This window comes from Cydia fagiglandana, chromosome 15 (assembly GCF_963556715.1).
Source record: "Cydia fagiglandana chromosome 15, ilCydFagi1.1, whole genome shotgun sequence".
Classification (NCBI taxonomy): domain Eukaryota; kingdom Metazoa; phylum Arthropoda; class Insecta; order Lepidoptera; family Tortricidae; genus Cydia; species Cydia fagiglandana.
This window is the reverse complement of record NC_085946.1, coordinates 1,376,075-1,399,923: the sequence shown is the minus strand read 5'-3', so window position 1 is coordinate 1,399,923 and position 23,849 is coordinate 1,376,075. Positions and strand designations below refer to the sequence as shown.

The 23,849-nt window shown below is 35.5% G+C and overlaps 3 protein-coding genes across 3 annotated transcripts; 1 reads left to right on the top strand and 2 right to left on the bottom strand.

The window, feature by feature from the left end:
* Nucleotides 1–1,432: 1,432 nt before the first annotated feature.
* On the bottom strand, nt 1,433–4,263 carry LOC134671062 (la1-like protein 15). Its single transcript, XM_063528846.1, has 4 exons — nt 4,138–4,263; nt 2,701–2,805; nt 2,237–2,360; nt 1,433–1,569 (listed from the first exon to the last, which is right to left on the bottom strand). The coding sequence occupies exons 2-4, from the start codon at nt 2,789–2,791 to the stop codon at nt 1,473–1,475; spliced, it is 312 nt and encodes a 103-aa protein (XP_063384916.1). The 5' UTR covers nt 2,792–2,805; nt 4,138–4,263; the 3' UTR covers nt 1,433–1,472.
* Nucleotides 4,264–4,969: 706 nt separating this feature from the next.
* Nucleotides 4,970–7,728, top strand: LOC134671061 (uncharacterized). Its single transcript, XM_063528845.1, has 3 exons — nt 4,970–5,115; nt 5,728–5,857; nt 7,237–7,728. Exons 1-3 carry the CDS (start codon nt 5,025–5,027, stop codon nt 7,334–7,336), a joined length of 321 nt encoding a protein of 106 aa, XP_063384915.1. The 5' UTR covers nt 4,970–5,024; the 3' UTR covers nt 7,337–7,728.
* Nucleotides 7,729–9,658: 1,930 nt separating this feature from the next.
* On the bottom strand, nt 9,659–22,933 carry LOC134671060 (uncharacterized). Its single transcript, XM_063528844.1, has 3 exons — nt 22,734–22,933; nt 12,072–12,192; nt 9,659–10,900 (listed from the first exon to the last, which is right to left on the bottom strand). Exons 1-3 carry the CDS (start codon nt 22,822–22,824, stop codon nt 10,786–10,788), a joined length of 327 nt encoding a protein of 108 aa, XP_063384914.1. The 5' UTR covers nt 22,825–22,933; the 3' UTR covers nt 9,659–10,785.
* Between the last annotated feature and the right edge of the window lie 916 nt (nt 22,934–23,849).

Below are 23,849 nucleotides of genomic sequence, written 5' to 3'. Positions count from 1 at the left end.
CTTATAAACAAGGGTAACTTGATCTCCTTAATATTTATAGACATATATTTGACTAGACCATGCAGAAACAACCATGTTTAAGCGATATGCGAGCACGGTATAATTATACGTGGTCAAAGTGAATATTTTTGTAGACAATTAATGAAAATTTGCTTCGTTTAAATAAACTGTATAACTATTTATACCTGAGCCATGAATAATTAGAATAAATTATCTACAATATTTTGTCTAACACTAAAATGTAAATGTAAATTTAAAATGTAAATGTAAAAGTGTTTTAATTTTTTAATTTTAAGATGACAATATTTTATAGTCTACTTATAAAAGCCAGTGGACACTATAAAGATGTATCGAGATGACAGATGCGAACGTGTTCATTTTTTTGCGTTATTTGTGTTACGATAGGCGTTGTGTCTATAAAGTATAAGCAATTACGAGTATCACCTAGGTAACTAAACCTAGGTGATAATTGCCAAATTGACGATATTACATTGACAAACACTAAACGAAAAGAAAAAAAATGGCACGGCAAGTCACGTGACTATAATATGTTCATATGTTATTTAAGTTTCAATTGTACCCAGGGGGGGTACGCTAACGTGCAATCGTTAATGCTCCGTAGCGAAAAAGCATAACTGTTACTGTCGCACTAGTAATACTAGTATGGAAGAGTGATTGGGAGAAATTGCTACGATACGGTACGGAACGTTAACGACTGCCACGTAGGCTACGCGCCATTATGTTCATAAAATTAAATTAGTTGTGACGTCTGTTTGAGATATGTCTTTGTCAAATAAATTATGCGTCATGGGCTATTCCATATGTATATCATTATCATTTAGGTAAAATGAAAAAGGCGTAAGTATCGCCTCAGTTTTCCTTGACATGGTGGCTTTGTAATCTTCTTAAGCTAATGGTTACTAATTTGCATCCCTATAAAGAGTACAATGCTACTCGTTTTTCCAGCTTAGGGGTCAGTATTTTTTTTTTTATTTGTATATTATTGCGGAGGCCGGGAAATGGCAATTCGTTTATAAGATTCGATTTTGTAGGACGATGCAAAGCTGAGGCCGACTAAGAAGACGAATCTACGAATTGGTATAAATTTTATTGTTGGTGGTTGGATTTGGTTGGCCTAGGAATATAACGCTTTTCTCTAAAGATACGAGGAAGTAGGGTAAAATAGTATATTTGTTAAAGATTAAGGGATTTGAGGCTTCGATGGTTTTTACAAGGTTTTCGTGTGTACGTTACACACTACTCTAATACATTTTTTTAATAACTCTTTTATATTTATATACATATATTGGATATCTTGACGAGAAACACCTTGTAGGTAATGAAAAATACAAATAATTTTAAATTTTAATTTCAGTTATTATCCATATTATTAATACTGGACAAAAAATATTTTTCTTCAATAATATTCAAAAATACTGGACAGAAAACATTTTTCAAGCTACATAGAAGGATCAGTGGCACACTTCAGTTGGACAACAGTCGGGGTAGCGCTTACTCAGGTCGACTTCAGATTTTCTGCACCCTGGCTTGACAAGGACAGCCCCACAACTGTGGACATAATGAAAATTATGCAAATTGTTCTTATATGCAAATCGATGACAATTTACCTTCGCTAAAGAAGGCCCATCGTTACTTTTATTTTTAATTTTTCTCATGTTTAACCAAGAGGTTTTATCTATGTTAGACCAAGAATAGTCTGGAACGATTTTGATAGCATACGCAGTGCAAGTGTTATTTAATACGTCATAATTTTATAGAAGTTTGACGTTTAAAATAACACTTGCACTACGTGGCGCGTGGTATGCTATCAACATCGTCGCAGACTGTTTTTGGTCTAGTTCTATTAGACATAACAAGAATAAAAAATAAAAGTAAAGATTCTTTAGCGGCCGGCTTTCTATGGCGAGAAATTCAAATTTTCTTTGGGACGATAACTCCTCTCGCCAACATATTTTTAAATTTGCCGCTCTTTTCTACTGACGGAAATGGCTTTAACAGAGTATATCTATCTACTTTTCATTATCAGTGTATATAATAATTATGATTTAATCGTAACTTAATTTAATATTTTATTTATATGAATTATATTGTTTTTTTAATTTTAATGAATTGTAATTGACCTTATTAATGAATAACCCTTTTGACATGTAAAGTTTGTTATTTTAGAAAAAATGTATATGAAATATGAATATGATAAAAGTCTTCTCAAACTTACGTTTCCCAGCGTGTTTCTCCGTTTCTCTGACAATTGTACCGTTCACATTTTTGATCTGGATAATAAGGTTTTTCGTAAGGCAATACCTTGTTTAGGGCCGCGATGTAGCATCCTTCTTGGTTCGCTGAAATGTTTTATTCAATTCAATTTATTTATTTTGCTTGAACATACACAGTTGTCATGGTTACAGTCATACATTAAATTTAATAATATTTAAACTAGTCACTCTCTGTCAGCTCTGCTGTAGAGCACGCAAACTCTAGGTACCTACTCGTTGAAAAATGCGATCTGTAGACAAGAACTCTCTTAAGGTGAAGAGTTATTTTTACTATTATTATAGTTAATTAGTTCTATAGGTACTAGAAGGAATTAAATAATAAAACTAACACCCGTCCGCGACTGTCTACTCTGCCTGAAAAGTCTTATTATATCATGTAAAATAAATAAACAAGTAAATTATTTACCAAACTCGGTCGGTTTCTCTTGAGGTGGGTATCGTGATAAAGCGGCATAAGCCATAGTGATCAAGGCTAAAATACCGAATAACTTCAACATTTTAACAATAAATCCTGTGAGAGCCAAAATAACAAAGATGATTATTAGGAAACACATTCCATTTTATAGGTACTAACAGGCCAATTCGAACGTACATTGTCATCAGAATGATATTTGAACCATGTTATTTAATTATCATGCGTCGCGGCTAGCGTTGAAAATTTCCGGAAAAAATCCCGTTTCTTTACAAACGGCTCTTTATTTCGGATTTTTACGGAAAAAGCCATGAGATTTACCTCGTGTCATTACGCTTATCAGTCGGTTGGTTTTTATCTTTAAAAATCCAAAAAAAAAACGAATATTCCATAAATTTCCGAAAAAATCATTTGATTTTTTCCGTTTTCAACGCTAGTCTCAGCGCCAATACACAATACACATAGGTACACAATTGAAATGTTTAAAAATTGAATGACTTTAGTTAGATATTATTCTCATATCAGTGTACGTTCGAATAGGCCTGTATGTAAATTCCCACCAATCTGTGTATTATGTGTTTAACATCCCAATGTCCAACTTATACTATTCTGTATGATAGAAAGCTCTTATTACGTTGCAGTACAGATTAAACTTTAATGGCTTGATTTAATAGGTACCTACACGTGTTTAGAGACGAATGTTTGGTTTGAATCTATTAATATGTTTTACGAACTTATTCATATGTTTAACTAAATCATTTGTATGTGCCAAGTGTTTGGTGGAGGAACATATATTATGTACACATAGCTACAGCTTATGAGGATAGTTTAGGATGGCTTCCAGTGGCGTCGCGTCAAACATATCCATAGGCAAGCCGGGCCAAATTTGACTTACCTACATATTTCCTTTACAAATCTGCTCAAACGTCCAAAAATAGGCAAGCCGGTGGGAATTGGCTTTTATGGAGGCGCCGCCACTGATGGCTTCTCCATGTACAGACATCATACTAACAATATTTTATAAGTCATAGTCGTAATTACTAACAAAAATGATCTCAGTTGGTCCTTAAATAAATTTAATGATAATTAAAATTGTAATTCCCATGTTCCTCTGTTAGGAAAATATTTTAGGTTTTAGGTGTTAGGGAAATATTTTTACACATTGATATAAGTACCTACTTACATTTAAAATAGCTAGACCCCTTCGTTTGACTCAAGTGTTCAGGTATTTTGATTTTTATCAAAATAAATCTAAAGTAGGCAGCGCCAAAAAGGTCCATCGTTATTTTTTTTTAGTTTGGCAGTGTTGCAGTTTTGTCTACGGTACTAACGAACATGGACGTAAAATTTTAACCCATTACACGACTTATAAAAGTATGAAATTATAAATGTAGGCTAGCTTAAGAACCGGGCTTAGGCGCAGGTACCTACCTTATTTATATGACCACAATTGACGTTTAACAAGACTCCATAAACATCATAACATGAAAGACTATTAAATGTCTGCTTCTAAATAACAACAATTCATGGCCACATCTTGGAAACATGAGCATTAAGCACATTGAATACGTTATGAGCTCTACTTGGAAACGTTACAATAGGACAATAAGGAAAACCAAATATTAGATATACCTATTATTTATTCTATATAGGAACCGTCGTTTAAGTAGTAGTAAAACACTTTATTGTACAGTCACCACACGGAATTTTAATGCCATTTAGGGTTCTTGCTAAATTGGAAATTCTATAGCGTAAGCATTGAATATCCAGTTTAACTAGGACCATAAATGGCTCAACAATCGCGGAGCGTGATCGTACAAAAAAGAAAAACGTAACAGGGTTAATAAACAAGGTTCGAAGGCATACTTAAAAAAAGAATAGTGTACAACATCAAATAAAATGGCCCTTGTACAGACGTTGTCGGTTTTCTTGTTAAATTCATATATTTGTTGTAAAAAGGCGGAAAATGTAAATTTAAGAATTATAATTATATTAGACGTAAATTGTTGCTACTGTGGCAAAGTCAAAAGGGATTATTTGCATAGATATTTATGCCCCAAAATTCTCGTTACTGGATTTCCCATTGACACCAAGAAAGAGTAGGTACCTACAACTACTAGCCAATCATAATAACATCACGATCTCCAGCACAAGGTTATTATAATCCTATTTGTATTAGAAGTCACAATCGTCACACAATTTTCCTTATTTCCGCCTACTTTGTATTTTTACAACGTAACTAATAAAGCTGTAATCTCTTACCATACGCGTCTCACTCGCATCCAACTGTGAAAACATCAAAGAAACAAATTAACAACATGTATAAAACAATTGTGTTTTTAGCTCTTTTGGAAATAGCGTACAGTGCTGTGCATTTTCAGCCATACGTAGAAAAACCTGCCGAGTTTGGTATGTGAATTGAACATTTTACTTTAATGAAACGTTCACGTATTTTATCGTTTTTAATAAATTGTCGGAATGTTTGTACAGTATTTTATACTTTATTTACGTCATTATTTGAACAGTAGTTAAAATTTAATGAAAAAAACATTTTGCGAATTGGTTTTAATTTTATTAATGATTTAAATTCCTAGATTAAATATTCAAATATTGGTTTTTGACTGATTTTCACTTAATTTGCCAATGAAAGTACTGATATTTTATTTTCATCCTCAATAACAAGTAATATATAAACAACAATAAATAAAGCCTTAACTTAAAAATTACAAACTAAAATAAAAAACTACAAGCTAAACTTTTTAAAGAATTTTATTTTCTTACGTAACTATACGAAAGGCTCCTAAACCCTACTTACAGAAAAATATTTAATATGACTCTGTTTTTTACTTGCTTTACATATTTGTATCAATATTACATTATCGCATTGTTTCTGTTGCTTCCTTTGTTTTACATGACGGACGTATCATTACTATTTTAAATTTATTGCTTCAAATATTGATCCTATGATGGCCCTTAATATTTTTTTTTCTTTTATATTTTTATTCTATTTTTATCCTTCAGCCGATCAAGAAGGGTGCTACATTCCGGAGTTGAATAAGGTGTTGCCCTATGAAGAGCCCTACAGGCCAGCCGACGGCAAACCGTGTGCCATCTACGTTTGCCACGGCAATAACGAAACCCAGATTGATACGTGAGTTCAATAAGTTTTCTTTTCAATGTAAACAAACGTAAACATAAGGGTGACACAGAGACAGTGACAATATACAAACATTAGACTACTATTAACTATTATTCAGAGCCCACTGTGTCCCACTGCTGTTCTGTGCTGAGTGTCTCCCCCGTCTTTTCCACTCGTCTCTGTTTAGTGCTATATCTGGCCAGCCTTTCAAAAAGGAGTCCAAGTTATCCCGCCATCGCCGACGATACGACATCTGCCGGATCCCCGGTTAAACTCGCGGCCCACTCTGTGGTAAACTTGGCCCACAAGTCGTCCGGCATTCGGCAGACATGACCAGACTCAGGACCATCGTTAGAGGACCATCGTTAGAGCCCCACGCTACGTGCGGAACGAGACCATCTTCAGAGACCTGAAGCTCCAGAGACTGGACGAGTTTGTGGGACAACTGGCGCGCAAGATGTTCGCCAACGCCGACTCGTCACGACACCAGCTGTTGAGAGGGATAGCCCCCCTCCATGCCCGCCCCCCAGATGCCCGCCGCGCACGAGCCCAACCGCGAGAACTCGTGCCGCAACCAGAGCCGTAGTCCGCAAAGCCGCAGATTGGCCAACATGACCTCCAAGCCATGATGGCCAACCAAGTCTGAGAAGAGCAAGAAGGAGAAGAAAAGCCAATACAATTGGCAACAACAGACCGGGCTGTCGTAACAGCCCGCGACAGAAGCCGCCAAAATGGGCGTAGCCCAGAAATGGCCAACGCACACCCCCAGAAAGGGGGAGTGACAGAAACTCAACGATCGGCATGACCAGACCAGTCCTATTTCTACTTAGCCGCTTTCGCTCTAAGACTTACATAATAGACGTAGCTCGGAAAGCGGCTAAGTCAAATTATAGTCTAATACTTATTCTTTCGAAGAGGGGGTGGTCGGCGCAGCATGTTTTTTTCTTCACACACAGCCAATCCTTTCCTTGGTTTTCCATTTCAATTGGCATAATATATTAATCAAATAAATGTAGATCTGTGGTCTCCTTGCAAGAAGCCAATTAAGTGTCTTGCTATCGTTATTTCCGCAGGCACTTATTGTTATTCTGGGGCCCATTTCCCGAACGATATTAGTCTAATGGGTATTATTAGTGTGTTGTCATGGTAACACATACGATTTGACAATTCGTGGACTAATAAGTTAGTCTAATACCGTTCGAGAAATGGGCCCCTGGTAATAAATTTTGCCAATTTGCTGTTGGTATTTGAGCAATAATTTCGGAAAAAACGCATCAGTTGGTTAGATTAGACTAGTAGACTAGGTACTGTGGTGATCGAAAGGCTTTGATGGACATTTTTTCATTCACAAAGAGTGACCTCCCATAGATTATCTATCTAACCTTTTTCAGATGCGGCAACGCCATAGTACCGGACGGTTGCCGCCGCGTCATCCCGACTCCTGAAAAGACAACTGCGGAAAACTGCTGTGGCGACATCATATGTGATTAGAATACGCTGGAATCTTCCGAGGACCTTTCAAGATGGTGTTTTTCCTTAGGAGGCCAATTTAAACTTACATTGGGACACCAAAATTATATCTAAATGACGTCAGTCGCGAGTGCATTTCGCTCATACTTGTCCGTTCATGTACCTATTAGCGCAAGCGAGACATCATCTATTATTTATATTCAGTATGTGGTAAGGTCCCTAAAATTTACTTAGGCGCTTATCACGGATAATATGACATGGTACAGCATACTACGAGTACGTCATTTTCTGACATAATAACATCGTGTTAGTGACGAGCGCCATATATTATTATGTAATGTTGTACGTGATGTGCGCCCCAAATAGCGTACGTATACATAGGTTGTTATTTGATTAAATATTTAATTTAATTAGCTTTTCGTAATTATTTATGTTCAAAGTAGGTATGTAACCTAAGTAGCATCCCGCTAAAACTATTAAAACTACAGGAAAGTAACAAAATACAACAGTTTTTTATAAACTTATTTAATCAATAAAAATAAATTAATTCAACAATTTGGCGGCAAGATAGCTTCGAGAGTCGAAAAAAACTCAACTCTAATAAGGAACTTTTTTAATTCCAATTACACGAGTATTCCAACTGGTTACACTAATGTCAAACAAATGGTCAAATAATCATAAAATATATAATATTTTACAGAACCTTAAAATTCCTAATTTTAAATTTAATGTTTATAGATATATTTATCTAGTTACATTTTAATTGACTAAAGTCAATTAAAACCTGACATTATCAAATTATTTTTCTTAAATATCAAGAAAGGTTATTATGCTATAGAAATGCTTTAAATACATAGATAATTCTACAGTCTACACAAAGAATTAGCAAATTTTAAACCATCAGTGTTCTCTAATCGGCCTACTACTTCTTCATCTAATGGTAAAGAAGTTGCGGGGTTAAATATATCAGGTTAGCTGCCTCAGTTAAACGGCAGACCTCTACAGTTCGTTTTTTTTAGCATTAGAAAGAACTTGAGAGAAGGTAAGCGATCTTGAAATGTCTTTTAATTGAAAAACGCTTTTTAAAAATCAATAACTATTACTTATGAAAGCAGAAGAATATAAATGATCGTATTAGATTCATAATTGTTACATATTTGCCGTAACTTATTTTTTAAATGTGATTTTCAATTAAAAGACACATCAAGATTGTTTACCATATTTCTAATGCTAAAAAAACGAACTATAAGTTAAGTATAGGTTGTGATTTCAACCGTAAACCAATATGGACGTCATAATCAACAACTCTACCTATGCCTTGATAAGCCATTTTGATCAGAGGGAAACGTTATTCTGAAACCAAAACTCGGTACTGTACAATATCAACCAATCCAGCCAAAGTTTCTTCATTTTAGATAGTAGATAATGTACTAACTAAGAAAGAGCTTTAAAGAGTTAAATAACCATTAAAGAAGAAAAAAAGAAAAAATAAATAAAAGAAGAGTTAAATGCCATTTGGCATTAAGTCCGCCATTTGTACATTGTTGTATATATTTTGTGCAATAAAGTTTAAGTTTAAATAAATAAGTTCTACGCGAACGAAGTCGCATCGCAAGCAAATAATGTAAAAATCTTTTAATGTAGGTACAGTCACCAAAATTTGTAGCTTAAATTACACACCTGCATACATTTTTAAATGCAAGCTAATACTTTTGCTGACTGTACTTATCAATATCGGTTGGATGCAAACATAAGTACCTATCAGAAGAATTTTAATACGTTTTCAATATAATTTAGCATCAAATGCACATTCGAAAATAAGGCCTTCCAAATGGATATCAAAACGCAAGTCAAGAGCAAAGCGGTCCACTCTGTATCATTGCTCTTTTGACCCGTCCTTTGACGGCAAACACACTCTCAATGAACGCACTAAAACAGTCCGCTTTGTGAATGCCGCAAGCCTAAAATGACATCGGGCTACACCGCTAGCTATTTGCAAAATCAAAACGTACCTAAGTAATAAGGTTTTAATATGCACTAAACGCAAAAGCATGGAATAGAACCAACGGATATGATGGTCGTTCTTGTCTACGTGACAGCGTGATAAAACGGTATACGTCACTTTCTATCGCTCTTTTAAAAAGTGACGGATATTTTGTCACGTGGATAAAGACATTCATGATAGGCCTACTGTTATGTTATTAATCTTATCCATTTTGGCTCGCTAATCATACTTCAATACCTAATTACTTTCTTACTCACAATAACAATATTAAATATCTTAAGAACGGGTCACTCACGGGTCTTTAATATGTCTGTGTCTCACGGAAGTTTTGTTATTAAAATTCACAATAACAATGCCTAATGTTTTTACATTTTGTATAATTCGTAGTCCTACAGTATTCTGTCCCTATGTTTTTTCTCACAAAATATTTTTATAGCCTTCTGCAACCCAGAAGCCTCTTTATAGGACAAATTCTAACATACAATTTTAACTTTTATTAAACCAGACGAAATTCCAAATTCGTATACCAAACAGACGCTTCTGGGGTCCAGAAGGAACTAAATTCATAAAGATCATAAATAAAGTATCAAATAGTTACCAATCATTATACCTATACTGTCACAGAGTTTGAGCTATTTAGCGTTTAAGCAAAATTGGTTTTTAAGTACCTACTTGCGCTATGGAATCTCCGATATAAAGCTCACCCCTAATAGCTCAACAATTATTATTCGACACTGAACGCTGAAATACCCACTATTCATTATTTCACAAGCAAAATTCGAACAATCTTTATAACGCTCACTAATGAGCTCAAATTACAAATAAAATTGTACATTATGTTTACAGACTATACCTACAGTACAGTTTGATTAGGCCTACTTGCAGCATTCCACTATCCCGGGGTTAATCGGTTAAACTTGAAGTTGTTATGGTTACCAGTACAATTTGACACTAGGTTAACGGTTTAACTGCTTAACCCCGGGTTAGTGGGAAGGTGCAAGTGGGCCTTGAGGTACTAGTGTGGCCCACTGGCACTGGTAGGTTATTCTCTGAGAATACATCTGCGGTTGCGTCTAATTGCCACGGACTCTTTTCATACATTTTGTATGGCTCGTGGCAATAGACCGCAGACATATTTTTTGAGAATGGTCCTGGTAAGTGTGGCTGGTCTTTACATTGGGGTCTGTTTATCCTTTAATTAGTGTTAAGGCGAGTTCATATTACATAATAATTGCCCGCTTTACCACACTTGCACCATTCCACTAACCCGGGTTAACCGGTTTAACCTTGAGTTACCATGGTTATCTGTACAATTTGTCACGAGGTTAACGGTTTAACTGTTTAACCCCGGGTAAGTGGAATGGTGCAAGTGACCTTATAATTTTAAATAAATATAATTAATTTTTTTTTAATTTCTCACAGCCTGTTTTTTTCAGCCAGTTGGATATACTCTCATAATAAGTGATTAGACTTGGTTTTCGGAGTCACACTTGATCGTAGGGCAGCAATGGGGGTAGGGCTTCGTGAGATCCCCCTTGGTCTTGTGGCATATCGGATCGTTAGTCTCCACCGTACCGCATCTGAAACATGTTTTTTTTATTTAATAAACATTCCCAAGTCTGATGTTTTTTATATTAAACATTCCCAAGAGTTGACATTAAGTTAAAGAAAATAAAGCGAGTAGGAGTTTTGTATTGTATAGTTTTTGTTAGCTCTAATTTCTTTATACCTACTACCATTTGTAAACTACTTAAATATAGATGTCACTTGAATGCTCGTGTCTGGTCGTGAGCGTAAAGGATGACTCACGCTAGACCGGAACGGGGCCGGGCCGGAGCTTCCGGCGCTTCGTTTTCTATGGAAAGCACCGCGTGATCTTCGATCAGGCGTCATAGAAAATGTCGGATGCCTGGCCCGGTCTAGCGTGAGTCATCCTTAACTTTTATTGTATGGCGGCGCCTAGGTACGCGTGACTCTTAAGTTGTGCATCTTAAGTCTGTTGTCAGCGTAAATACGTCAAAATTGTTATGATCGGTTTTGACTTCTAATTTTATCTTAAAATTTGTGACTCATATCAGTTATTTCACAGGTGGTTTTTGCCGAATTTACTATTTCACATTGGTAATTTCATTTCCGCATAATACCTAACAAAAAAGTGTTAGTCGTAGTTATATTTCTTGTTTACTTATGCGCTGTAACTACAGGTTTATTTATAGCAAATACGCTATATTTGCAGATTTGCATCGATCAAATAGGATATCATGTGTATTCTGAAATTCCTACTACCTACTCGTATGTTGGAAAAGTATTTCTATATCGTTATTTTACACCTACAATACATTTTGTTAGTAAAATTATTTCTAGTTTTTATATAATGCTTTTATTTCTCCTTTGTTCTAAAATTCGCCGGAACACATCGAATTCAAATAATACATTTTTGCTAAACAAAGGAAAAATAATAGCATTTTTTAACAATTCTTGCTTTATTTAGGTACATATCATTTCTCACACAGCACACAATCCATCCATCTTTTCCTTGATTTTAATTTAATCTTATATACGTCTCCATATTCACTCCTAGTACCCCGCGGTATTGTGCCAAAGATGCTGGCAGCATTCCCTCACTGAATGGCAATACAAATGCGCTGCGAGAGAAAGCTGCCAGCTCTCTAAACTTATTTGTTATTATATAATTTATCTCCTCTAGTCTCCAGCGAATATCCCCTGTTATTCTTTAATGTAGGTACTTACGTAGCATAGTACAGCATGTCGCCTCCACACTCTATCCGGACGCAATCTCCGATGGGGGTAGCCATGGATCCGTACGGGATGACATCTTTCACCTCCTCCACGTAGCAACCTTCTTTGTGAGCTGGAATAGGAGAAAATATCTGCGTGAATACGGAACGACACACGGGGCCGATTTTAACCCTTTGAACACCACGGCTGTCGTGCGCGGCGCGTCATCATGACCCTTATCGTAATGCACGAAGGTTGCTTTTGGGCTGCACACGCGCGCAGGGGTTAGTTACATATTTACATAAGATAAGAGGGGGATAACGAATCATTTTAGTTTTTACAACTAATATTTTCGTTCACTTTTTAAAGAGCTATCAAAAACAGTGGTCGACATCACTGGTGACCGAAGAGCTGGCAGCTTTCTCGCACAACATATTAGCATCGCAATACAGCGGGTAAATGCTGCCATGCAGCGTCCTTGGCACGATGCCAAATGGGCCCAATTTCTTAGATAGGTATAATATTATAATTTTATTTAATATTAGTTTTTAATTTTAATTTAGATTTATTTTTATACATAAGTTAGTTTATTGATTTTTAAGTAGATGTACCTAAATTGTGAAAATGAATAATATAAATATTTACAAAGAAAAAAATATATACAAAAACTAGATTATATTTGTAAGGACAGACTTCTACCAAAACCTTATTAGGTTAAATAGTGCTCAAATAGAAAAAGATCACGACATGTCTAATTTTCAATTGTAAATCATTAGTATCATTACCCTTTAATCCCTTTATTATAAAGAACCACACCACACCATACCACCACACCACACCACAGAAAACCGCACTATACCACAGAATAGTTATTTGTTTTACAAGGGGGAAAAGTTGTTGTTTAACCGCTCGTGCTAATATTGATATCCCAGCAAGCGAAAGATTCCAAAATTGAACCACGAGCGTAGCGAGTGGTTCGAAAAATGGAATCTTGAGCGTTGCGAGGGTTTTAAAGCACGAGGGTTAACACAAAATTTTTCACCACACCAACCCGAGGCAAATATTAAATGTAAAATATCAAACAAAATCAAACCAAATCAAATCCAAATTAATGTTATTAAATATTTATCATCCATAATCATCATTTGAAAGTCAATTCTACCAGCCAACATAAGAAAACAACTCAAAATTTGCTTTTTTTTTTATGAATGGGCTTACTCATGGCCACAGACCAGCCGAGGCGTAGACGTGGCCTACGATGGAGCGAGCTCGCCCAGAAGGTGCCTGTTCACTCTACTGATTACTTTATTTGATTACTTTGCCTCCCATGTGAATAAAATGCAACTTTGCTATCAGTTCTTGAAGTGCAAAGTAAGCCTTTCCGAGCTGGTGTGGTGAAAAAGTAATTTTAGTATCAGTATAAAATAGCTAGTGATAAAACTGAAGGACGTGACTAGCAAAATTTTAAACAGACATATTTTTAGAGTTACTTCTTGAAAGATTTGATCGCAAGTTTTGCATAGCGAGCCATATTTTTTGTTCCCTTATTCCTTGGGTTTACGCCCCTTTTAACCATGTTTAATTACTCTATATATTTATAGAAAATGTCACTAACAGAGTCATGACTCATGATTAGACTTGTTTAAATACCTTTATATTAATCAGGCAATTAACCTATTACCTATATGGTTATGCGCAGATCATTGTTTTATTTATTCAGTTAAACATAATTGTTAATGTTCTTGTGCCCATAAAATATAGAGGTGATCTAAATGACCTGAAATGTTGTTATATTCATAAAAACAAGCCAAATTTTGCAAAACGTTGTGTTCGTCTCCGTGGAAGTCGAGTCGTATCAAAGCAAGATGGAAAGTTTAACAAAATGCGAAATCAGAATTGGCCTCTTAGGTATTAAAAATGGGGAAAAACCGTCTATAAAGTATGACAGTCTACAAACGGATCGTCGCTTCCAACTTTTACATTTTTAGGTAGGTACTCCATTTACAGAAGCTAGGTAATACAAATAAGAAAAAATATATTTATTTATTATACAAAAGGTTAATGGTATATAAATAATCATACAAAAGTAACTTAAATATATCTAAATATTAAAATATTTTAATCTAAAAGACCTCCGCGGGCTGTACCGGGTGCAAAGGTGCCCATGATACTTGCCGCGTTACCACGTTGGATAGCGATGGCCAGCCTTTGCACCTTTGTAAATTAGAAAAAGTGGAGCTGTTCCTTTCTGACTACGAGTATATCTGAGTGACGTACGACGTACGTACGCATATAAATACTATAGTTCTTATCCTATAGTACTCGTAGCAAAACATTTTATATACCAATCTTCCCCGCATTAACCTAGATAATTTAAATAGATACAAATTGTTTGAAAAGCTGAGATATTATCTGTGGGAATTATGCTCATGATAGTATGCTATTTTCTTCCAAACAGTGATAAAAATGAGAATGGACTGTAGGTATTTTGATAGGCGACGCTACATAACCCTGGCACCAAGCCAAGGTGCAATACCGCATTACTTATTATTTCTTGATGATATGTCTCCAATATTCAAACGTTGGAAACTTTTTCTTTCGTATTTGTGACGTATATTTCAGTTTATAATGTATATAACTCAGTATATTTATAAAATATTTTCATGGAATAATTGAATTTACTGCGTCGACTGTGATTTATCCGCTGTATCTGTCAATATCCTTGATAAAATAAGTGACGTTCGCCGGCGCATTCATCTGTCACTCATTTTTAGGAAATTTAGACACCGCAGCGGCATCGACACCATCCCAATAATATCGAAACGGTAATATATACATATAATTATACCGGGTGTCGCCTGTAACATGAGCAAATAATGAAAACATAGATTGGACTCCTCAAACGGTGACACTTATGTTCAACAACTTTTAAAAATTATGAAGTATTTAGACTCTATTTTTCATACAAAATAAATATTATCTTCAATGGACGCCATCGCCACGCCATATCATTTTGATTGATGTCGCTTGTCACGCCTTAAACATAACAAAATTCGCAATACATTGCGTCTTGGAATAAACTTTAAAGTGTATTAAAAATCAAACCACAAGTTATTTTTAAAAGTCGCTGAACAATTGTTGGTCAGTATGAGGAGTACAGCCTACAGTAAAATTTTTTGCTCATATTACAGGCCACACCCGCCCCACGGGAAGCTCAAGAAGGCTTGTGCAAGTTGTGCAGCTGCATTTGATATCCGAAGTCATATTTACGTGGAATGGAGCAATGTTGGCTAAGTATTTTTATCAATGCATCCTAAATAGTGCTTTTAGGTCATCTTGTATCGTAAGATAATTAGCAAACGTGCCAATGCTAGCTCATTAAATTATTTATGTGACCTAGTTCACTTATCGTTGTTTGTGAACTCTGGGTTCAAATAGGTCACTAGATTTATTCTCAGATGTATGTCTGAAACAAGTATTTCCATTAGGTACGAGTAATATTGTTTTGAGCAAAAACGTCTATTTTTAATCACGCGTTATGGATTGTCTAGATGGAGAAATAAAGATTCTTTTGTAAGGCCTATAAACCTTGAGTAAAATTAGACCTGATGTTAAGCTTACACTGCAGCCTATGGGCGCTTACAATTACTCGAGTTACGCGCGCCTTGTTAATACTTGTTGCGGTGTTGATATCTATTTTAATTTTAGTTTGTTTTTTTTTAGTTTTATTTATGGGCATTTTAGCCTGGAATAAATATTTGGTATTTGAATTAAGGTGACAAGCAAGAATTCACTTAGAGATATACAATGAGATATCAAAAAACAATAATACGCTTCGATGTCATAAGAATAATATTTTGCATATAAATGTAAAAGCAACTATTATACACTATTAGCATCTGCGTCATAGCCTTTAGAATTATAGTAAATTACACGCGATTTACAGTTGAACAAGATACATTCGTGCTGTAACTTGAGGCAAAAAAGCCGTATGTTCTATGCGGCCGTAACATTCATAACATCTTTTTTCTTTTTGAATTGTGCCATTAGTCTTAATAGGTCTATTTATATGAGCCAAGTTTTTTAATAGAATAGCGAGATAATGATGGCTAAAAAAACTTGCATAATTAGTTAGCTACGTTGGAATAATCAATCAGTTGATACAATCAAGTAACTACTTATAAGTTACGATAATATTTTTCTTCATTGCTTATTAGTTAGTATTCTTAACAATAATAAGAAAAACAGAAACTGAAACTAAACAATAATATTAGTAGAAAATACTATTTTATTTTGATCATATTACAGGTTTTTTCCATTCTGATCATTTTGCACAACTATTTCTGGGGTTAAAAAGTAGATAGGTAATATAGTCTATGTGTTATCTCGTACTTCGTTCAAAGTTTGCACTTTGGGACACTTAAAAATATGCACCTTTCTTCAGTATTTGTCCAATATTTAAAATTTCATTAAGGTTTCAAGTGGTTTCTTACCAAAAATGCATAGTTAATAAGTTTACAAGGTATAGCTTATAGTACAGTAATTCCTGGAAAAAAATACGTTACTTATACAAAGTTGTAGGACAGTGGTATTTGACCCAAACATGTATTTATTTTTAAGCACCCTAGTTAAATCCTTGATAAAATGAGTGACGGATTGAACGTCATCATTGCGGCAGTAATGCGGCGGGGAACGTCACTCATTTTGTTATAAATAATGTTAAAAAAATGCTTCATGTTGTTAATGTGTTCCAATTTGTGCCGCTTTGGCATTAGCTGTAAGGTGCAATTTGTTATTTGAAATAATAATAAATAATAATACGCAGGGCAGCTTGTGGCGAGCTGTTGGGGAATAACGACCCCACGGACCCGAGTGCTCCCGAGAGTCGGTCAGGGTCTCCGTCTCCGGCGTGTCTTCGTCGGTCGGAGTGGACCCCAAGGGGACCCGCAGGACTCTCAGCTCTGGCTTGCCTTAATTGGCCGTCCAGAGAGGAGTCGTTAGAGCTATATGCTCCAGGGGTGGAAGTGAAAGATGCTTAAGACGCGAGTTGGCACAGTGGCTAGTAACAGCCACTGGGTAGAAAGCGGCGCACACCTCTCGACACCCCTGAGCCGCTCACACCGATGTTGCTCCTGGTCGTCTTCGCGACGGCAGTTTCAGGGGCCCATCTAGTCAGCGGCAAGTCACCACCTGCCGCGATAACATGTTTTAGCATTGTTATGGCAGGTGTCCGGACTTCTCTACAATAGCCCAGTCTCATTGTCCATCCAAACTTCAATCCATAGACCGGTATACTATTCACTTTTTCTGCAATAGTCCCAATGCCTGCTGCGACCGGTTCATGGGTGTTTATTGTTGCGCCTGTGAACGGGTTCCAGCAGGCGTTCTACATGACATTAAAGCTCTCCAAGGGGCCTCTACGTGTTGGATCTATATCCCCACGCAAGCCTATCAAAAGACCGGGATTTGTAGGCCCGTGAATTCCAAAATAATAATAAATAAATAAATCAATTTTATTAAGCAAATTGACAGCTGCAGTAATGTCGCCACAGTCGTGCAGCTGCAGTCACCATCGGAGTCCATTTCGCTCACACTGATGTATTATAGTACGATAGAGAGCGAATGCGATCGAGTTCACGCAGTAAATGTCAAATGCCAACTCGTGGTAGCCATGCACTAAGATCGTATGCACTTGGTAGTCATTGCGATATCATTAAATGTTTATTACAATCATTAAATTAATCGCTAGTGTACTTTATTTTGGCTACAAATTAGCATTACCCCTGAGGTCAACGCAGCGTTATCAGACCTCAATGTCGCAGTGTCCCTAAATAATCAGTATTCACGGTCATTTTACCCAACTCGGTGATAGTATATAAAATATATACAGCAAATAACTTATAAACTGAAGTAGATCAGTTTAAAGATTATTAAAGGTGACGGTCGCAAGTCCATTGCTGATATTTTACTGTTGCTGCGTCGTTGTTGTGTTGGTATCTATCAATTTCCTTGATAAAATGAGTGACGGAATGAACTTCATAATCGCGGCAGTAATGCGGTGGCAAACGTCACTCATTTTACCAAGGAAATTGACAGATACACTACGGTAAAAACGACGCCGCAACAGCATGTCGGAACGTCAACTATATTCTCATAAGAATAAAGTATATCGTTCTTAGAAACCATAGTACAGTCAGCGTCATATATTAGGTAGCATCCAAAGTATACAAATAGTTGGGTACACCATATTATTTGGCTGGCGTACCGAACTATTTGAATACTTTGGATGCTACCTACTATACGAAGCTGACTGTACAAGGTCGATCTTTCTGAAGTAAAACGTAAAGTGCCCAAATATTTATTTTTTTACTTGTACTTGGGTACCTAATTAACAAATAAGTAGGTAACTAGTGCTCAAAAAGTGCTACTTTACGTAGCTGTTTAGCGTGCGGAAAGTTGGTTATCTCGAACTAGTGCTTTTTACTTTTCCAATTTTTTTAAATTTATACTTGTTCCAATTCACGACTACTTATTGATGAGTGTTAATATTAGTTTCCTTTAAACGTCGTAATCAGCATAAAAACCTACCGTAATGTAAGAATACGAAAAATATTACATATTTCATATTTAATTATTTAGCTCTTCATCATTATAACACGTTTAGTTTTTAATATTCAATATTGAAAATTCCGTTCTTAATAAGTTGACTGAATGGAACGGAATAGCTGCCAAACGCCCATAGATATAATATACTTAAAGGCGACGTTTAACCGAGCTGTCACTGTTACCACTTTTGTTTAGTGTACGATTAACAATGTTTTTCTTATTTTTTCGCAACTGTATTAAAAAACGTCGTTCGATACACGTGCGGAAATGTCATTCTTCACTCGTCCCGAGTCTTGCGATATCTCGGTACTCGTGAAGTAATGACATACCTTCCGCACTAGCATCGAAATGTACTATTCTTACACTAGTGTTATAATCTGTTAACTGCGCAGGTGAGTCTGACCCTTCGGATAATTCTGCAATAATTTATAGAAGATAAAATATTTCACCAGAGGTCACCCGAAGGTCAGGGTCCTCGTTTTGTAAACAACACGTTGAGGTCGTTTGTTGCCTTTTAATTTATTTTGAGGAATCCCAGTGGCGCTGGCGTTAAAATCGATGCGTATTTTATTGCATTCTTTAACCGGTTTGATGTGGTTTTAAAAGGTACGATCAAGAATTATACCGCTATTGGTGGCGCATAAGGGCCATTATTTACCTATGTGTTAATGATTTTTTTTCGTCAGATTTGATAGACGGATAGATAGTTCCCTATTCTGTACAATAAAAGCGCAATTTCACAATACCTATATCCTACAACATCTTCTTCTGGGTTACGAAAACGTACCATACGTTTCCAAATTTTCGTACTAATTTTTTATATTCAATTTAGGATTTCGCATTTGTTTGGCCCGAATGAGGGCCTCTTCAAACTTACCAAATTTTATAATGATCGAAAGAAAAACAAATCTTCAACAAATAAAAAAATTACAGTAAGTAAAATGCTGAGAAGAATTTGTCAGTTTTCTGACATCTTGGATCATAGATTTGGAGAGATTTTTACGTTTTATTTTAATTCATCCGATTTACTTACTAGGCCGTTACATAATATTTAACCTTTCTCAAAAAAAATCACTTTATGACTTCACATAACTCATTTAGGTAAAGAAAAATCCTTAAACTCCAAACAGCATAATTTTGCACATATAGCCGGCAGGTAAAAATATAGAACTGAAACTACGGATTATTTTTAGGTTTAAAGCAAAGCTTCTGCAAAGCCAATTGACAAATGAAATAAACGAATATGACTGGATTCGTTAAAATCGGCTTAGTAGTTGTCATATGCAAAGTTTACAATCCTTTTACGACACACTTTTTTAATTTATTACGACAACGGAAAAACCTAAGAAATTCGTGTTAGTGAAATCAAAACGAGTCTCGAATTGAACGCGCCGGGGAAGCCCGAATCCGTTTATTGACAGAAGTTATTAGTGGCATTTTAACATTTTTAACAGGTTGTCGACCGAGTGTGTAGTATTACTAGTGTGACTCTAACTATTGTTAATCACGTGAGTTGAGGTCACCAAGACAGCTTCTATTCGCCCAGATATCAAAACTTGCCAAGACTAATGCAATTTTATAAATAAATAAAAATAATAAGTCATTTAGTGTCGCAAAAAACAAAGGAAAATAACGCAAATTTACAATAGCGATGTTGACTGTACTGTACTATTTAAATAAATAAAAAATAACACCCGTCAAATATAACTAAGACTAGGACGCCAATCAGAACGTACATTTTGATATCAATTCAATTGCATGTGCATTTCGCTCGTGCGTACACGTATTGGCGAGAGCTCGGCGGTATAATAACAAAATGACATCATTTTGATGTCATAATGTAAGCTTGAAACCTTATTTGTTTGGAATTTCCAAATTCTTTGCACCCGGATCCGGATGGATAGAATACGTCAGTTGTTTTCTTTCTAGTGAGAAAAACAGTTTGTTGTGAAAAAAACGGAACTATGATGCCATTGGATTCTTTGAATCGCTGATTAGTTTGGTGAATCAGTTATGAAGGCCGATATTGTGAATAAATGCTAATTGGTTATGTATTTTATATATATAAATGATTTTATGTAAATATTATTGCTAGTTTTAAAAAGATGTTACACGTGTTATAGGAGAGAAATTTTACGTCATACCAGTTTTAAATTAAACGTGGATAGTGTGTTTATATATGAATATAAAAATACATATTTTTTTAGACTGTGCATAAAACACACACGTACGATACGATATGTTCAGTATCTTGGATGGCCAGAATATACTTATCTATCGATATAGTCAAGGTTTTTGTTAAATATTTTGTTTCTTTAAGAAATCTTATAGGTACCTACGCTAGAGAAAGACCAAGATAAGTAAGCCTGCAACGATTTTGATAGCACACGCAGTGCAAGTGTTATTTTAAACGTCATACTTCTATGAACGATAAATAACACTTGCACTGGGCGTGCTATCCAAAACGTTGCATACTTCTTGGTCTAACTCTATCGTAGGTACCTATGAATCGTATTTTCAGTTCAGTTACATAGGTATATATTATTCAAACATAGAGGCCAAGATTTGATAATAATCTCTTTGTAGTTTTTTATAGAGCGTGACTTTTTCAGCTGGCATTGTGTCCGTATCATAGATGTATGCAGTAATATTACAGTCAAGTTAACAAACGTCTTTACAAGCCACGTTCCAAAATAGTTACTCATTTGTACAACAAGAGAGCAAAGTTTGATTTTCATTGGAGTGCTTATTTTGAGTCCCGGGCAAGCAAAATATTCTATAATAAGTAACGTGGCGGGACGACTTAGACTCCTTCATCAGTTGCTGGCCGGAAAAGGCATTACAACGGGAGTTGTGGAAATCAGGGGGAGAGGCCTTTGCCTAGCAGTGGGACACTACAACAGGCTAATAGAAAAAAAAAAGTAACGTTGCAAGTGTTGCAACAGTAATATAGAAGCAATTGACATCCGAATGTCACTGCCGCAGTCACCAAACTAAAGTAAATTTCCAAAATAGGTAGTTAGATTTATTGGTGCAGAAATCAAAGCAGTGTGGATAAAGTACTAAATAATGTACTTATTTACATTAGAAATATTATAATGTACATTCGTTGCAATCTAATTAGAACTTTTCATGGAATTCATCAATTTACATAAGGTTAAAATAGGAAAATTTTGTATGGTGGGCTTCACGGGGTGGCAAAATACAAATTATCTGGTATTGGTTGTAAATAAACAACTGGCAACCTCGAGCTATTATTATCAAACTTCAAAATAGAGAAAGCCCTATGACTTTTTAATATTACATAAGTGTGTCCAAACTATACGCTATATTTTCACTACGAACTACGTTAAATATTTGCGATATTAAATGTTTTGTGTCAAGAAATTTTTATTTAACTTTCAATTGGTTTTGATTTAAACGAATTTTTTTCTTGAATTATGTTCTTTATAATAATAAAAAGTTTTAATTTCAAAAGTTCTAAGAGGAACTGTTTACTTCTTTATTCCTTCCTGTATCCGGGAATACCTACAGAAGTAAAAGCTTTTAGCAAAGTTTTTGTTATAATAGCTGTTTACGTTTTGATATCTATAGGAATGTAGGATGGTCGCAGCGAACTCATGCTTTAGTAACATTGTTGGTATCCTGCAAGTTATATAAATAAACAAATAAAAAAAATGTGTGTATATTTGTCACTTTAATATCGTAAAAGTGACTAATACTCATCGTGATAATTTTATCACACCCAAACGTTCGAGTTCGTTCGAGTTCTTTAGGCCACCTCCTGTGCCCTTAACAAAAATGGCAAACTGTTGGACTTTTTTGTATATTGACATGCGATCTCATTGTGCATAGTTATGACTTATTAGTTTAAGGTTATGACAATAAATGAATCTCATCTTAGATCAGATCGATGGTACCATAATATTGCATTGTCACCCAATTTCCATATAATATATGTGAAGTTTTAGCTCAATAAAAGCCTGGAAAGTGGGTCTAATTTAACTTGCAAGGTTTTACCCGAAAATATTACAAGTTAAATAGCTTGTAAAAACTTTGTAAACTCACCTAAATGCGCTGGTTTTTTCGGCACTCTCCCTCTAAATGTAGCAGCACTAGCCACTCCAATCATCAAACACAAAAATACCAACTTCGACATGTTCAAACACTGGATCAACTTTTTAAATTCCGACGTATATGTTGTGCCCAGGCTAGGTTCTCTCAGCGCGTTGGGTGAAGCAACTGGCGTGCGAGTAACCGGTGTGCCGTATATAGTTGTGTTTGAGGTAGGATTTATACACACATACGATTTGTTTACGGCGTGCTTAAGATGCAGTGGGTTCAGCCGGTTGTTTTTGAAACTTAGCGCCATTTTAGCTCATATGGTTGCCAAAAATATGAATAGCAATCTCGAGGCCTCTCTTTAGTAATTTTATTGATTCAAAATTGTGTAGCCAAGATGCCAATCGTTTGCGGTACGATAACGAAACGTTATCTGCCTCTCTACCGTACTAATATGTATTATGTACCTAAGAGTGACAAATTTTGGGGTCAATCCTTTAATAAAAATTATTCAATACGACTATTGAGTAAAATATTCACCTCGCAAGTTATGGTTAAAAGATCGAAGAATAAACAAGTTTACAGCATAATCAATATACATATTATCGGATAAGTCGCATAATATGATCATCCAGTGAAAAAAAATGATTGAAAAAAATACCCTAAGGTAAACGTACTGGTGCTCGACGCGATCCCAGTACTTGTCATCTTGAAACTTCAGTCATTGTCAATAGAGGTGTCATCTATTGGGCATTAGCATGTTGAGTACTAAGTACGTTTACCTTATGTGAATCTAAGAACACTGCTTCTGAAACTCACCCAAGTGTGCCGGCTTCTCAGGTGCTCGTCCCATAGCCGTAGCCGCAATGGCTACTCCAATCATTGCACACAAAACAGCTAACTTCAGCATTATTATAATATAATTATACACCAAAATAATATTGTTTGAAGCTTGTGATGTTTTACCCACTAGCTTTGTGAGTGAAGTGGCGAAACAGTCACAGAAATAGCGTATTTATCTCGATGATGGTTGATATTTGTACCTAATTACGAATAACTTGCATTAAAATAAGATAATATAAACATTTTTGTTGCCTACTGATATGATTCATAGCAGTAGGT